The sequence below is a fragment of the Oncorhynchus kisutch genome, linkage group LG5 (genome assembly GCF_002021735.2).
Source record: "Oncorhynchus kisutch isolate 150728-3 linkage group LG5, Okis_V2, whole genome shotgun sequence".
Lineage (NCBI taxonomy): Eukaryota > Metazoa > Chordata > Actinopteri > Salmoniformes > Salmonidae > Oncorhynchus > Oncorhynchus kisutch.
Genome location: NC_034178.2, coordinates 30,519,818 through 30,537,430, shown reverse-complemented (window position 1 = coordinate 30,537,430; position 17,613 = coordinate 30,519,818). Strand labels below are relative to the sequence as shown.

Genomic DNA, 17,613 nt, shown 5'->3' with positions numbered 1-17,613 from the left:
AGACAGAGAAACAGAGTACTGAGATGAAGACAGAGAAACAGAGTACTGAGATGAAGACAGAGAAACAGAGTACTGTGATGAAGACAGAGAAACAGAGTAATGCGATGAAGACAGAGAAACAGAGTACTGAGATGAAGACAGAGAAACAGAGTACTGAGATGAAGACAGAGAACATAGTACTGAGATGAAGACAGAGAAACAGAGTACTGAGATGAAGACAGAGAAACAATACTGAGATGAAGACAGAGAAACAGAGTACTGAGATGAAGACAGAGACACAGAGTAATGTGATGAAGACAGAGAAACAGAGTACTGAGATGAAGACAGAGAAACAGAGTACTGAGATGAAGACAGAGAAACAGAGTATTGAAGATGAGGACAGAGAAACAGAGTACTGAGATGAAGACAGAGAAACAGTAATGTGATGAAGACAGAGAAACAGACTAATGTGACGAAGACAGAGACACAGAGTACTGAGATGAAGACAGAGAAACAGAGTACTGAGATGAAGACAGAGAAACAGAGTAATTAGATGAAGACAGAGAAACAGTAGTGTGATGAAGACAGAGAAACAGAGTACTGAGATGAAGACATAGACACAGAGTAATGTGATGAAGACAGAGAAACAGAGTACTGAGATGAAGACAGAGAAACAGAATACAGAGATGAAGACAGAGAAACAGAGTACTGAGATGAAGACAGAGAAACAGAGTAATATGATGAAGACAGAGAAACAGAGTACTGAAGATGAGGACAGAGAAACAATACTGAGATGAAGACAGAGAAACAGAGTACTGCGATGAAGACAGAGAAACAGAGTAATTAGATGAAGACAGAGAAACAGAATACCGAGATGAAGACAGAGAAACAGAGTACTGAGATGAAGACAGAGAAACAGAGTACTGCGATGAAGACAGAGAAACAGAGTAATTAGATGAAGACAGAGAAACAGAATACTGAGATGAAGACAGAGAAACAGAGTACTGAGATGAAGACAGAGAAAAAGTTGTGTGATGAAGACAGAGAAACAGAGTACTGAGATGAAGACAGAGAAACAGAGTAATGTGATGAAGACAGAGAAACAGAGTACTGAAGATGAGGACAGAGAAACAGAGTAATGTGATGAAGACAGAGAAACAGAGTATTGAAGATGAGGACAGAGAAACAGAGTAATGAGATGAAGACAGAGAAACAGAGTAATGTGATGAAGACAGAGAAACAGAGTACTGAAGATGAGGACAGAGACAGAGTACTGTTATGAAGACAGAGAAACTGAGTACTGAGATGACGACAGAGAAACAGAGTACTGAGATGAAGACAGAGACACAGAGTAATGTGATGAAGACAGAGAAACAGAGTACTGAGATGAAGACAGAGAAACAGAGTACTGAGATGAAGACAGAGAAACAGAGTATTGAAGATGAGGACAGAGAAACAGAGTACTGAGATGAAGACAGAGAAACAGTAATGTGATGAAGACAGAGAAACAGACTAATGTGACGAAGACAGAGACACAGAGTACTGAGATGAAGACAGAGAAACAGAGTACTGAGATGAAGACAGAGAAACAGAGTAATTAGATGAAGACAGAGAAACAGTAGTGTGATGAAGACAGAGAAACAGAGTACTGAGATGAAGACATAGACACAGAGTAATGTGATGAAGACAGAGAAACAGAGTACTGAGATGAAGACAGAGAAACAGAATACAGAGATGAAGACAGAGAAACAGAGTACTGAGATGAAGACAGAGAAACAGAGTAATATGATGAAGACAGAGAAACAGAGTACTGAAGATGAGGACAGAGAAACAATACTGAGATGAAGACAGAGAAACAGAGTACTGCGATGAAGACAGAGAAACAGAGTAATTAGATGAAGACAGAGAAACAGAATACCGAGATGAAGACAGAGAAACAGAGTACTGAGATGAAGACAGAGAAACAGAGTACTGCGATGAAGACAGAGAAACAGAGTAATTAGATGAAGACAGAGAAACAGAATACTGAGATGAAGACAGAGAAACAGAGTACTGAGATGAAGACAGAGAAAAAGTTGTGTGATGAAGACAGAGAAACAGAGTACTGAGATGAAGACAGAGAAACAGAGTAATGTGATGAAGACAGAGAAACAGAGTACTGAAGATGAGGACAGAGAAACAGAGTAATGTGATGAAGACAGAGAAACAGAGTATTGAAGATGAGGACAGAGAAACAGAGTAATGAGATGAAGACAGAGAAACAGAGTAATGTGATGAAGACAGAGAAACAGAGTAATTAGATGAAGACAGAGAAACAGAATACCGAGATGAAGACAGAGAAACAGAGTACTGAGATGAAGACAGAGAAACAGAGTACTGCGATGAAGACAGAGAAACAGAGTAATTAGATGAAGACAGAGAAACAGAATACTGAGATGAAGACAGAGAAACAGAGTACTGAGATGAAGACAGAGAAAAAGTTGTGTGATGAAGACAGAGAAACAGAGTACTGAGATGAAGACAGAGAAACAGAGTAATGTGATGAAGACAGAGAAACAGAGTACTGAAGATGAGGACAGAGAAACAGAGTAATGTGATGAAGACAGAGAAACAGAGTATTGAAGATGAGGACAGAGAAACAGAGTAATGAGATGAAGACAGAGAAACAGAGTAATGTGATGAAGACAGAGAAACAGAGTACTGAAGATGAGGACAGAGACAGAGTACTGTTATGAAGACAGAGAAACTGAGTACTGAGATGAAGACAGAGAAACAGAGTACTGAGATGAAGACAGAGACACAGAGTAATGTGATGAAGACAGAGAAACAGAGTACTGAGATGAAGACAGAGAAACAGAGTACTGAGATGAAGACAGAGAAACAGAGTATTGAAGATGAGGACAGAGAAACAGAGTACTGAGATGAAGACAGAGAAACAGTAATGTGATGAAGACAGAGAAACAGACTAATGTGACGAAGACAGAGACACAGAGTACTGAGATGAAGACAGAGAAACAGAGTACTGAGATGAAGACAGAGAAACAGAGTAATTAGATGAAGACAGAGAAACAGTAGTGTGATGAAGACAGAGAAACAGAGTACTGAGATGAAGACATAGACACAGAGTAATGTGATGAAGACAGAGAAACAGAGTACTGAGATGAAGACAGAGAAACAGAATACAGAGATGAAGACAGAGAAACAGAGTACTGAGATGAAGACAGAGAAACAGAGTAATATGATGAAGACAGAGAAACAGAGTACTGAAGATGAGGACAGAGAAACAATACTGAGATGAAGACAGAGAAACAGAGTACTGCGATGAAGACAGAGAAACAGAGTAATTAGATGAAGACAGAGAAACAGAATACCGAGATGAAGACAGAGAAACAGAGTACTGAGATGAAGACAGAGAAACAGAGTACTGCGATGAAGACAGAGAAACAGAGTAATTAGATGAAGACAGAGAAACAGAATACTGAGATGAAGACAGAGAAACAGAGTACTGAGATGAAGACAGAGAAAAAGTTGTGTGATGAAGACAGAGAAACAGAGTACTGAGATGAAGACAGAGAAACAGAGTAATGTGATGAAGACAGAGAAACAGAGTACTGAAGATGAGGACAGAGAAACAGAGTAATGTGATGAAGACAGAGAAACAGAGTATTGAAGATGAGGACAGAGAAACAGAGTAATGAGATGAAGACAGAGAAACAGAGTAATGTGATGAAGACAGAGAAACAGAGTACTGAAGATGAGGACAGAGACAGAGTACTGTTATGAAGACAGAGAAACTGAGTACTGAGATGAAGACAGAGAAACAGAGTACTGAGATGAAGACAGAGAAACAGAGTAATGTGATGAAGACAGAGAAACAGAGTACTGAAGATGAGGACAGAGAAACAGAGTAATGTGATGAAGACAGAGAAACAGAGTACTGAAGATGAGGACAGAGAAACAGAGTAATGTGATGAAGACAGAGAAACAGAGTATTGAAGATGAGGACAGAGAAACAGAGTAATGTGATGAAGACAGAGAAACAGAGTAATGTGATGAAGACAGAGAAACAGAGTGCTGAAGATGAGGACAGAGACAGAGTACTGTTATGAAGACAGAGAAACAGAGTACTGAGATGAGGACAGAGACAGAGTACTGTTATGAAGACAGAGAAACAGAGTAATGAAGATGAGGACAGAGAAACAGAGTAAAGTGATGAAGACAGAGAAACAGAGTAATGAAGATGAGAAACAGAGTAATGTGATGAAGACAGAGAAACAGATTACTGAAGATGAGGACAGAGAAACAGAGTAATGTGACGAAGACAGAGAAACAGAGTACTGTGATGAAGACAGAGAAACAGAGTAATGTGATGAAGACAGAGAAACAGAGTAATGTGATGAAGACAGAGAAACAGAGTACTGAAGATGAGGACAGAGACAGAGTACTGTTATGAAGACAGAGAAACAGAGTAATGTGATGAAGACAGAGAAACAGAGTACTGTTATGAAGACAGAGAAACAGAGTAATGAAGATGAGGACAGAGAAACAGAGTAATGTGATGAAGACAGAGAAACAGAGTAATGTGATGAAGACAGAGAAACAGATTACTGAAGATGAGGACAGAGAAACAGAGTAATGTGATGAAGAGAGAGAAACAGATTACTGAAGATGAGGACAGAGAAACAGAGTAATGTGACGAAGACAGAGAAACAGAGTACTGTGATGAAGACAGAGAAACAGAGTAATGTGATGAAGACAGAGAAACAGAGTAATGTGATGAAGACAGAGAAACAGAGTACTGAAGATGAGGACAGAGACAGAGTACTGTTATGAAGACAGAGAAACAGAGTAATGTGATGAAGACAGAGAAACAGAGTACTGTTATGAAGACAGAGAAACAGAGTAATGAAGATGAGGACAGAGAAACAGAGTAATGTGATGAAGACAGAGAAACAGAGTAATGTGATGAAGACAGAGAAACAGAGTAATGTGATGAAGACAGAGAAACAGAGTACTGAAGATGAGGACAGAGACAGAGTACTGTTATGAAGACAGAGAAACAGAGTAATGTGATGAAAACAGAGAAACAGAGTTATGTGATGAAGACAGAGAAACAGAGTAATGTGATGAAGACAGAGAAACAGAGTAATGTGATGAAGACAGAGAAATAGAGTAATGTGATGAAGACAGAGAAACAGAGTACTGAAGATGAAGACAGAGACAGAGTACTGAGTGAACAGAGCTGTGGATTACGCAGGAGGAGAGAAAATGGAATTCTCTGAGGGACAAGGGAGAGATTTGTATGGACATATTGACTACTGAAAGTAAAATTAGTCAGACGGATGAAGGGATGGACAGGTCACAGATCACCAGGAAGGAAGGGCAGAGAACAAGGGAGGAACCATTCTTCACATGCAGCGCCCTGGACATGGGCACTAAATTTTAACTTCCTCATTCATCATGACCTTTCCTCCTCTGCTATAATGACTGTGTCCTTGAAGGGACGTCACAGTTAGAGAAACACATTGATAGACTACAACCGTTTGGCATTGATGGTCAGCCAAATATGAAAGATCCCACTTTAGAACCAAAGAAACAACTTCTGAAGGTTTTATGTCTTCATCAGCTCGGCATGGACGCTTCACAAATCATTCATAGGCAAAGTCATATAAAAGGTGACAGAAAAGGTTATTCTTTACGTGTAGGCTAACCCTTCAGTCATATTTGCAGGCAAATTCAAAGCAGTGTAGAATCTGGAGGTAATTGTTTAGCCAGCAGCTCTCCATTGTTGCTTTCGTAATTGAAAACTGTTGTAGTGGATGGTAAATTCTTAACAATGTCCTTTAGCTAGGTTGACCCTTGCTTTGTATGCACAACACCACACCCACAACACCACACCACACCCACAACACCACACCACACAACACCACACAACATCACACGGCCACACAACTGATGGAGTCTCCTTTAATTCATTTTGTGGAAATCATTTCGTTAGACTAATTAGCTCTGCTGTGTGTGTCATTGTTTCAGGGGTTCACCATCTCGTTAGGAGTGACTGTATGAAATGAATAGTCATTTGGATGATTAAGGTGTTGAATGTTCAATGTTCAGTACACAAGCACATGGGTACATAATTAGTCATGTTATTATGTTTTACTAATGAGGTATAGTGATATCATAGCCATTATGCCATACTTTAAAAGGCTACACGAGGTAGTGGAGGATACTCTTTGCTGAGAGTAGGAGGGTTTATGTCTGGCTAGCTGTGAGTGGGAGGGTCTTAGTGATAGGGGGTGGACCCCCAGGCAGAAAATAGGACACTTCTGTCTCTAACGAGAGTTTCTGACTTTCCTGTCTTTTAGGAGACGAAAACCCTCTCCTGATGTGCTTGGGGAATAGGGCTCCTTTGATGTTGTACCAGAAATGAAAGTCCTCTTAGTGGGAGTCTAAATAGGGTTTGTAATTTTCGAGCCCAGGGACTGTGTGGCTGGTTGGATAATTCTGGGATGGGAACCAGATCGCCCCCTAGAGGCGTGCTGGGGATTGAAGTGGGAGCAGAGAGGATACCTAAATACAGTACTAAGGCATGGGCACCATGCAGAAACACATGGAAGAGACTACCTCTCTAGACCCTCACTCTATTTTGCCACTGGGTGACTTAATAGTAGTACTCCATGTTACAATCCCTTTGCAATGAACTATGTCAGACCTGTTGTATAACCAGTTAGGAGCCAAAAGACCAAAAACATGCCAATACAGAAAGCAACCCTGCACTGAACTCAGCTAGCCACGAAAATGCCTTTGACAGAAATTCCTTGTTCTCTGGGTTTGGAAAAGTTTAATATTACTCAACATATTCATGTTATTCAATGGCCCTACCTTCTCCAATCCAAACACTAACTGTCTGTACCTCCTGGAATAACAGGGTTGTAACCATGGTTTCTTCTTCCATTTGCAACACACATTTCAACAGCGCTAGCTAGTCTCAACACGTGTAGCTCACAATTTGCTACAGTACATGGTCTGAAATTGTACCAATTTAGCTTGCGCCTTACAGAAATGCCATTTCCCCTGACAGTTAGGACAAATGTGTAGGCCCATTGAGGAGCATGCGGAGCTTGGCACCAGCCACTGCCTCTTGAATTATACAGTCTATGAACAGCAGTCAGCGCACTCAGTGTTTTCCCTAGAGAGCAGATTGGCTCTGTAAGGCGGTTTCCCACACACACACACTCTGACATCTACACACTGACCCGGCAGAGCCATGTATTGACCTTTGACCCTAACCTCTGATTCCTGTGTGTTTCCTGTGTAGAGGCTAGCCAGAGAGGCGGAGCAGCTGCAGACAATGTATCCCTGGCAGGACGGGATCAAGGTAAAATCAGAACCTTCTCTCTCTGTATATCTCTCTCTCTCTCTGTATCTCTCTCTCTCGCTGTATATCTCTCTCTCTCTGTATCTACCTCTCTGTGTATATACATCTCTCTGTATATACAGTGCCTTGCGAAAGTATTCGGCCCCCTTGAACTTTGCGACCTTTTGCCACATTTCAGGCTTCAAACATAAAGATATAAAACGGTATTTTTTTGTGAAGAATCAACAACAAGTGGGGCACAATCATGAAGTGGAACGACATTTATTGGATATTTCAAACTTTTTTAACAAATCAAAAACAGAAAAATTGGGCGTGCAAAATTATTCAGCCCCTTTACTTTCAGTGCAGCAAACTCTCTCCAGAAGTTCAGTGAGGATCTCTGAATGATCCAAGGCACTGTATATATATATATATATATATATATATATATATATATATATATATATATATATTTGTACATCTCTCTCTGTATATCTCTCTCTCTCTGTGTATATATATATCTCTCTCTGTATATTTCCCTCTCTCTGTATCTCTCTCTCTGTATATATCTCTCTCTGTATATCTCTCTCTCTGTATGTCTCTCTCTGTATATTTCTCTCTGTATCTCTCTCTCTCTCTCTCTGTATCTCTCTCTCTATCTCTCTCTACTCTCTCTCCCTCTCTCTCTCTACCTCTCTCTACCCCTCTCTCTCTCTGTCTCTCTCTCTCTCTACCTCTCTCTCTCTCTCTACTCACTCTCTTTTCCTCTTTTTCTATCTATTAATCTCTTCTTCATGTTTACATTTATCCTCCAAAGTTTTGTTTTTCTTTTAAATGCCAATGCTATCAATGTTACAGACACATGTACACACTCACATATACCACCCCAGATAATGATGTACGTGTTTGAGCATGTAATAATATACAACAGCCTGATTCTACATATGGTCAATCTGTGTAGTGCCTGAAAGGGAAAAGCAGGTTGAACTTTGCATTTCCCAGCACCTGACATTTAAAACAGTGGAACACCACTAACTGCTAATGTCTACAGTTCAGAAGCTTGGGTATTACTTGGCTTGTGTGTGTGTGTGTGTGTGTGTGTGTGTGTGTGTGTGTGTGTGTGTGTGTGTGTGTGTGTGTGTGTGTGTGTGTGTGTGTGTGTGTGTGTGTTTGCGTGTGTGCAGTATGTGTGTGTTTGCATGTGTGCAGTATGTGTGTGTTTGCGTGTGTGTGTTTGCGCGTGTGCAGTATGTGTGTGTACGCACATGGTCCACTGACTCTCAGATTAACAAACAAACAGATGCCCTGCAAATACACACACGTACTGACACACACACTCAATCTCACACCCAGCAGCAGACACACACACACACACACACACACTCATTCTCCAATGTCGTATCCTCTGTCTCCAGGGAGACGAGCTCACTGTCATGGTACACCTCCCACAAATGGATTTTTAACCCTGTGCTTCCCGGGGGATATTTGAGAAAAGGCTTTAACTGATTTAAAACTCATAATTATGAGCCCTACATCCCAGAAAAGTCCATTTTTATTCATGGTCGCTTACACTCTGAAGCCAGAGTCACAGAGTGGCTGTTTCTGGACCTGTCTCTGCCCACTGTTCCGACCGAACCAGGGTGGTTCTGTCTGTCAGTGCCTTCCTCTCTGTCTGCCAGTGGTCAGCTGGTCAGCTTTAATGCGTCTCGATCGGATGTGTACCCATGCAGGTAGTTGGGTTTGGGTCACAGTGCCCTCACACAGCACACCTGTTCATAGGTAACTGCATCCAATATGGCTTCACTGTCTCTTCAAGTGGAAAAGCCAACTCTCTCCCCCTCACTTCCCCTCTCCCGGTATCTCCCTCTCTCTCTCTCTTTCTCTCTCTCTCTCTCTCTCTCTCTCTCTCTCTCTCTCTCTCTCACTCCTTCCTCCCTCCTCCCCTTCGCTCCTTCTGTCTGATCCTCACCCCTTTCCCTCCCTCCACCTTTTTTTCTTATCTGTCACAGTCTTTAATCAGCCATGAAAACAGTTAGAAAATATAATATTGTTGCAAATACTGCAAATGAATCCTAATGGCGCTACTCCATTAATAATGTATTGGAGCTGATTTCATTTGCCTTTATAATTAGAGCAGGTAATGAATCTCGGCAGGGGCGACTGTGAAGCCATTAAAAAAACCTTGGCGGGGAGGAGAGGAGGAGGAGGGAGGGAGGCGAGAGGAAGATATGCCACGTTCCCTGTGAGAAGATTTCTCCTGTTTGTAGATTTTGTGCTTTTCTAATTTCCGTTTGGGTGAACACTCGGCTGAGTGACATTGTAATTAGATTAGGGCGGCATGCTCTTTGGGCATATTAGGAGCAGCGCAGAGCATCTTAAACGAACGGGAGGAGCAAGCTGTCAGAGGCCCAGAGAAAGGTGTTTATGTAAGAGAGACGGGGGGGGGGAGGTGGAATGAAGTCTTGTGTGAGTATGTTTATCTATGTGTACGGGAGTGTGCTTGTTTGCAGGGGGGGGGGGGGGGGGGGGGTTGGGGTATTTGTGTGATTGTGTGTGTGTATGTGTCTCTGTGTGTGTTTAACGTTCTGCTCCCAACCTGGCCCGGCCCATCTGCTCTGTTCAATAACACCAGTGACATCATACGACTCAATGACACGGCTGTTCCCTCTGCCTCTGGACTGCTGCCGTCACATCTGTTACCGTAATGACGGATCACACTCCTCTCCTCTTCCCGTTGCAACTCTAGCGATGGTGCCTGGGTTTTATAATACGATGCGACGGTCCGGCGTTATGAACATCGGGCTGCTCACCGTCGTAACAACGGTGGTGATGGTCGTTCAGGGTTTTCATTCCACCGCAAATGAAATGGTGTGTGAAAATAGACATTGGAGTGGTTGATCTCTCCTGATTTCTCAAGGTCATGGGTCTTCCTATCCCAGCTCCGTCACCAGTCTCTTCCCAGGCCATTCATTCTATTGTATTGGCTCTGGGAGCATTCTCCTGGGTATTTGTTTATTTTATTTAATTTTATTTATATATACAGTATATATGTATATGTATATATCTCTTTTTTTAGGAGGTAGATCAGCTTTAATATTGCAGATGGATTGTGGCTTTTTTTTGTAAAGATGCTATTATTTCTATGATATTATTATTTGAAATATTATATATTTTTAAATATATTTTATATATTTTTAATAGTAGAGTAGTTCTACAGCTCCACGACTATTGGAGCCAATGACTACAAGAACCATCCCCTAAGGCATTTCACAATACAGTCATATTCAATATAATAGTTGAAATTATACACAATGATAGAATTGCACATTTGGAGGCCAGTGAGATGAATGGGATGGGAAGCTAGAAGGTATGGCCTTTAGTGCACCTCATAAAAGCATTATCTGGTCATAAATGTCATTTCAGGCAATCCACTACATGGGGGAGTAGATTTGCAATGACGATTCGTGCCATTGAATCGCATATTCGGTATTTTATAGCATTTTTATAACTGAAAGATACCCTATTGGGTAACACTTTACTCGGCACCCAGAGTAATAATATTGTATATGTATTTATTATGGATCCCCATTACCTGCTGCCAAGGCAAAATTAATGAGGTTATACAATATAACCATATCATAATATGTCATAACAGCTGACATAACTTGTCATAACTTGATGTGGTCATAACACTGTCACAACACATATATTTAGACTTGAAGTGACATACGTTGCATGGCTCAGGATAACATGAAAACAGCCTAACCAGCTCTGCTATTGCGAGTAAAATGGTGAGTGTTTTCTCATTTGTGTCTGGAAGTAGCTAGCAAGCTAGCCAGTTAACTTGGCTGCTTGACTGCCGTTGTGAGGCCAGAGCGCTCGGGCGGCAGGTAGCCTCGTGGTTAGAGCGTTGGGCCAGTAACTGAAAGGTTGCTAGATCAAATCCCCGAGCTGACAAGGTAAAAATCTGTCGTTCTACCCCTGAACAAGGCAGTTAACCCAATCTTCCTAGGCCGTCATTGTAAATAAGAATTTGTTCTTAACTGACTTGCCAAGTTAAATGAATAAAAAAGAAGTACTCCTCGGCCAGAGCATCCAGTGTGGTAGCTCTATGAGTGCTCCGAGAGCGAAACGCTCTGAATTTACGAACACACTCTGGCAGTCCAGATTGAATTTACTAACACACCCTTATGATGATCATTATGCTTCTTGACAGTGTCATAAAGTGTATTTTCTTAGTCCAAGTAAAGTGACACAGGATGGTCGTAATGCTTCATAATAGAGTGTCATAAAGTGTCTTTTCTACAGGTTATTTAAAATATGATGAAATAAAACATGACGGTAAAGAGTTCATTACAACAACAATAAAGAATTTAAGAAAATTATTTTAAGAATTTTTTAAAAGAAAAATGTGGGTTTTGACACTCTTATGTAGGTGTCATAACCAGCCATAAAATAACCCAATATATGTCACAACAGGCGTAACTATTTGGATCATGACAGTGTAGATCTCTTTTTACTTGCACACGATATTGCTGTACCGCCCCATCCTACCCATAGAGGTCCACCGCCCTGCAGCGCCCCAACTCAACACACCCCACTCAGCTTTAGGATCTTAGTGAAACATTTATTATTGGTTTCCAGGTGTGTTAGGCCAAGGCCAGAGTGACAACCAACAGTACGGCAGGAATGTGCCAGGAATGATCAGCCCAGCAGCTAGGGATTGCCTAAATAGGTCATTCCCCTGACGTGGACACTTTTTCAAAAGACTCTTTTTGTCATACAGAATTCCAAGGCATCCAGAACTTATGAACGTTGCACAGTATATACCCCTATGATCTTGTAATAAATCCAATCTCGCGTATACATAACCATTGTGACATTGTGGGAGGATAACCAACCTTACAATTAATGGCAATGTATATCTTAGCCGCTATAAATGCTAGGTTACACGGTTTCTTCTGATAACAGTCTCCAGTATCAACATTTCCAAGCAAAGACAAACAGGGAGAAGGGAGAATCTGTAGACATGCTGAGATAAAAGAACATACTCTTTGCCGGAATTCAGCCAGCCTTCACAAGAGCATAACATATGCAAATATGTCCCCTTTAGTGTTTTACACCTCCAGCAGAGGAATTACATTTCTGAGTGCGTGATATTCAGTTTCACTGGCATATAGTACGTTCTATGGATGGTCTTAAACTGCAGTAATGTATGTCTGATGATATGAACATGACTGGGCATTCAAACACATCTGTATCCATTCATCATATTCACTAGTGTCTCCCAGGTCTTCCTCGTATTTTTGTTGACATGTTTTGTGTAGCCTCGATGAAGCCTTGACACAGTTTGGAAATCAACTTTAGAGGTTTTTCAGACTGTCTTAAAATAGTTTCAATCTTTGAATATTCTGGCTTGTCCAGTGTTTGCTGCACAGAGAATAAAGTGTTGCATCTGCAAAGGTTCACCTCAGCGCCATTGCAGACTAGTCTTCCCTGGTTGCCTGACCCTGCTGAGACCTCTGTCACCATCTGATCCTGCTCAGATGAGGCATGAAAATAATTCCCTTGGTGTACATTTATACATTACAGTGGAGGATGCTGAGGGGAGGACAGCTCATAATAAAGGCTGGAATGGAGTCAATGGAATGGCATCAACCACATGAAGACTCCATTCCAGTCATTATTATGAGTCGTCTTCCCTTCAGCAGCCTCCACTGATACATTATATTATTCAAGAATAGAACCAATGTTTTAATAATTGAAATTACCACTATTCACAGATCCCAGACTGTAGCCTACCCATCAACTCAAGATGGAACTTTGTGTCCATTCACTGATTGTTATAATATACTGCAAAATTCACCTGAGCTCCGTAGACTGGTCTTCCCTGGCTGTCTGACCCTGAAGGGACACCTGTCACCATCTGATTCTGCTAAGACATGATGAGCATAGTGTTGTGTACTGACTGTTGGAGTGGGAATTAGTTAGCTAGGGAAACTGACAGATCAATAACGTTACATTGCTACACTGACTCTAATAAAAACTAGCATTGCGCTGTCAAATAAACTTCAGAATATCAGCCTTCAATTGTTTGGCCTCGTTTGAATTGTTTGATTCAGGTAAAAAAAAATATTGAGATAAAAATAATAGCTAACGTTAGCCAACTTTTGGCTAGCTCTAATGTTAATTTACTTCTGTTGAAAACAAAGGCTACAAAACATTTCCATACACAAAACAGCTGTTAGATACTGCTAATTGGCAGATAGTTAGAGGCTAGAGCTGAACTGGCTGTGGTAGCTACTTGCTAGCTAGTTCATTCACTTCAGACAAAACATCAGTCGAGAGGGGATGAAACATTAGCTCACGTTACATGTCAATTAAACTATTAGCGCAGCACAGGGAATAAATACTTTTTTATGTTAAGTCAAACAGCAGTTACCTTGCCAGCTACATCAGTCAAAGGAGGAGGAGCCCGTTTCTGCTCTGCTTGCTTTTACAACTCTGAGAAAAAGCACAACACACACAAGAAAACAGCTTGTAGAATCATGATTTTGAGTTTTCAGTTCATCGTTCGCCGAATGACTCGAAAGAGTTGTTCTTTTGACAGAACGAGTCGAAAAGTCAATAAAAAGAGCCGAACTTCCAATCACTAATGGTAGTTTGTGGTTGCACGCCGTCAAGGGGTTTGTGTGTCACCCAGTATATAACTTCATGTTAATGTATTTATAATCAGGAAGTACAACTGTGATGTAATCATGTCTGACGATTAAATCGTGACTGTTGAGCTTAAATGTAAATGCTAACCTTGTTATCCTTGTTTATTGAAAAAAAGTGTTCTGTTCATTTCCTGGTCTGAGAATGATGGGGGGAAAAAAAAAAGCGTTGGAGCGTATAGTTAATGAGTGGGTTGTCGGTATAATGGGTAGGAGATAGGGACATGGTGGGAAAAAAACTTGGTTAAAGAAGGAGGGAGAGAAGAGAGGAAGGGATGGAAGGCATTCACTTTCCATCTGAATGTGATGTGGCAGCTGCTGTACGTTTGAAATGCATTAGCGCTAATAGCTGTGCCATTAGAGGGGAGAGAGAGAGGCACTCTACTGATGGGTTACTATGGAGAAACGGGGCGAGGGGGGGGGGGTGGACTCGGAGAGAGAGGGAGAGAGAAGGTGAGGTCATCGTGAGTGAGGGAGCAGGTTTGAGAGGGAGAGAAGAGAGAGAGATAAGGAGAAAGACTCAAAGAGAAGGAGATCTCCCATTTGCTATAATCATCACCCTCTAATCAATCAAGCCTTTCATCATGGGACAAGAACGTGTGCTGTGTGTGTGTGTGTGTGTGTGTGTGTGTGTGTGTGTGTGTGTGTGTGTGTGTGTGTGTGTGTGTGTGTGTGTGTGTGTGTGTGTGTGTGTGTGTGTGTGTGTGTGTGTGTGTGTACTGCGTGTGTACTGCGTGTGTACTACGTGTGTACTGTGTGTGTACTGTAACAAATATAGGTTGAACAGGGTGGTTAAGGTGGCCAGCAAGGTCATCGGGGTACAACAGGTACAGCTCTCTGTGACATTCAGAAAGCATGTGGTGAGGAGTGCTAACAGTATCCTAGACTGTCCTGGTCACACCCCCCCCCATGACCAATTTGCACTTCTCCCCTCAGGTCGATGTTTAGACTTCCCAAACTCAATAGCAACAGATACAATAACTTTTTTTTTACCCACAGGCCATTCACTTTCTCGATCTGCACGTGAAATGAAATAATCGCTGCACTTTTGAACAATGACTGTTGCTTTTTTATCCATCTCATTGATACATGTTATGTGTATATCGGTTGTATGGTTGTCACTGTTTTTTGATGTTGTTGTTTTTTACTGTTGAACTCTGACTGCACGGCACGATAACGTCAACTTGAACTACTGCGTGCGTGATTTTATGCATCTCGCAGGGTTATTCTAGCAAACCTGGTTCTCATTATTCGCCGCGCATGTTTTTCTGATTGTATGACATTGTTTTGTTATCTCTAAGCTCCAACATTTTAGATAAACAGGATTTTAAAAAGTGTTCCTTCACTGATTAGGTGCACTTATGACAGTGACATAATTATAGTCACATACAGTGCATTCAGATCCCTTGACTTTTTCCACATTTCATTACCCCATAATGACAAAGCGAAAACAGGTTTGTAGAAATTTTAGCAAACGTATTAAATATAAAAACAGAAATACCTTATTTACATAAGTATTCAGACCCATTGCTGTGAGATTCAAAATTGAGCTCAGGTGCATTCTGTTTCCATTGATCATCCTTGAGAAGTTTCTACAACTTGAGTGGAGTCCACCTTTTGTAAATTCAATTGATTGGGCATGATTTGGAAAGGCACACACCTATCTATATAAGATCCCACAGTTGACAGTGCGTGTCAGAGCAAAAACCAAGCCATGAGGTCGAAGGAATTGTCCCTAGAGCTCCGAGACAGGATTGTGTCGAGGCACAGATCTGGGGAAGGGTACCAAACATTTCTGCAGCCTTAAAGATCCCCAAGAACACAGTGGCCTCCATCATTCTCAGATGTAAGAAGTTTGGAACCACCAAGACTTTTCCTAGAGCTGGCCGCCTGGCCAAACTGAGCAATTGGGGGAGAAGGGCCTTGGTCAGGGAGGTGACAAAGAACCTGATGGTCACTCTGACAGAGCTCCAGAGTTCCTCTGTGGAGATGGGAGAACCTTCCAGATGGACAACCATCTCGGCAGCACTCCACTAATCAGGCCTTTATTCAGGCCTTTATGGGAGAATGGCCAGACGGAAGCCACTCCTCAGTAAAAGACCCATGACAGCCCGCTTGGAGTTTGCCAAAAAACACCTAAAGATCTCTCAGACCATGAGAAACAAGATTATCTGGTCTGATGATACCAAGATTTAACTTTTTGGCCTGAATGACAAGCGTCACGTCTAGAGGAAACCTGGCACCATCCCTACGGTGAAGCATGGTGGTGGCAGCATCATGCTTTGGGGATGTTTTTCACCGGCAGGACTGGAAGACTAATCAGGATGGAGGTAAAGATGAACGGAGCAAAGTACAGAGATCCTTGATGAACACCTGCTCCAGAGCGCTGAGGATCTCAGACTGGGGAGAAGCTTCTCCTTCCAACAGGACAACGACTGTAAGCCAACAGCCAAGACAACCCATGAGTGGCTTCCGTAAATGTCATATTTAAGTTTTAAAAAATAATAATCCATTTGCACAAAAAAAAACACGATTTTTGCTTTGTCATTATGGGGTATTGTGTGTAGATTGATGAGGAAAACAATCAATTCAATACATTTCAGAATAAGGCTGTAACGTAGCAAAATGTGGAAAAGTCAAGGGGGTCTGAATACTTTCAGAATGCGCTGTATGTCCCCTTAGTGAGCCGCACCCCTAGTGGCAGGGGTAAGAGTTGACACTCCTGTTTGTTCCCCTGACCTTGTCATTCCTGCTTATAATGCATTTATTTGAGACAATTGGCCCTTCATTGTGGCGGGAGGATGGCTCTCTCAGCCAGGCCCTCAGAGCAGAGCGACGCGAGCGGCTCCATTAATGACAGAATACATTAGTCTTATAAGGGCCGTCTTCAAGGGACCACAATCAGGTGAAATAGACAGACACCAAAGGACACCTCAATGGGCTTCTGTTTCATCTCTTTCCCCCACTCAACTTTCTTATTTTTTTGTCTTCTTTGGGGGAGGGGGGGGGGGGTATTTCGAAGCCCTATGTTCATCTCTGGACAGACTGGGAGAGACAGGAATTGTCTGTGCAATCATTTTTCTGTTTCATGTTTTAGATGAAATATTTTCTTATTTCAGTAATAAGACCGTTTTCCTTATGATGAGCGGAACCCAGTCACAGCGCCTTTTGGGCATGAGGACGAGACGGTGAACAGACTGATCGTTAAGTTTAATAGAACAGGGTAGTATACTGCACTAAACCTGCTACGAGATATATATATTCTTTATTTGAATGTCTATTTTGTATGGGGGAATGGGGATGTTTTTCTCTCTAGTTATTCTATCATCCTGTATCACTTCCTCTTTTTGTATATCAAATAATCCACATTCAGCCATTCCCAGTGACTGAAGAGGCTCTCTCTGAGTTGGGACCGTTTTTCCTGTTTCAGCACATTTATGTGAGCCAGAACTCAACTCTTAGTAGGAGCTAAAGAGAGAGGGCGGGAGAGAGGGAAGGAGGGAGAGAGGGAAGGAGGGAGGGAGGGAGATGTGGCTTTCGGAGCACTTTTTAAATATACGA

General features: G+C 41.8%; 1 protein-coding gene across 3 annotated transcripts in view; it reads left to right on the top strand.

The window, feature by feature from the left end:
• Positions 1 to 17,613, top strand: part of cacna2d2a (calcium channel, voltage-dependent, alpha 2/delta subunit 2a) — a 254,816-nt gene that overhangs the window by 126,309 nt on the left and 110,894 nt on the right. For all 3 annotated transcript variants that reach the window (XM_031824825.1, XM_031824824.1, XM_020482984.2), the window contains exon 4: positions 7,298 to 7,357. In XM_031824825.1, the coding sequence (XP_031680685.1) occupies positions 7,298 to 7,357 (60 nt within the window). The remainder of the gene's footprint in view (positions 1 to 7,297; positions 7,358 to 17,613) is intronic.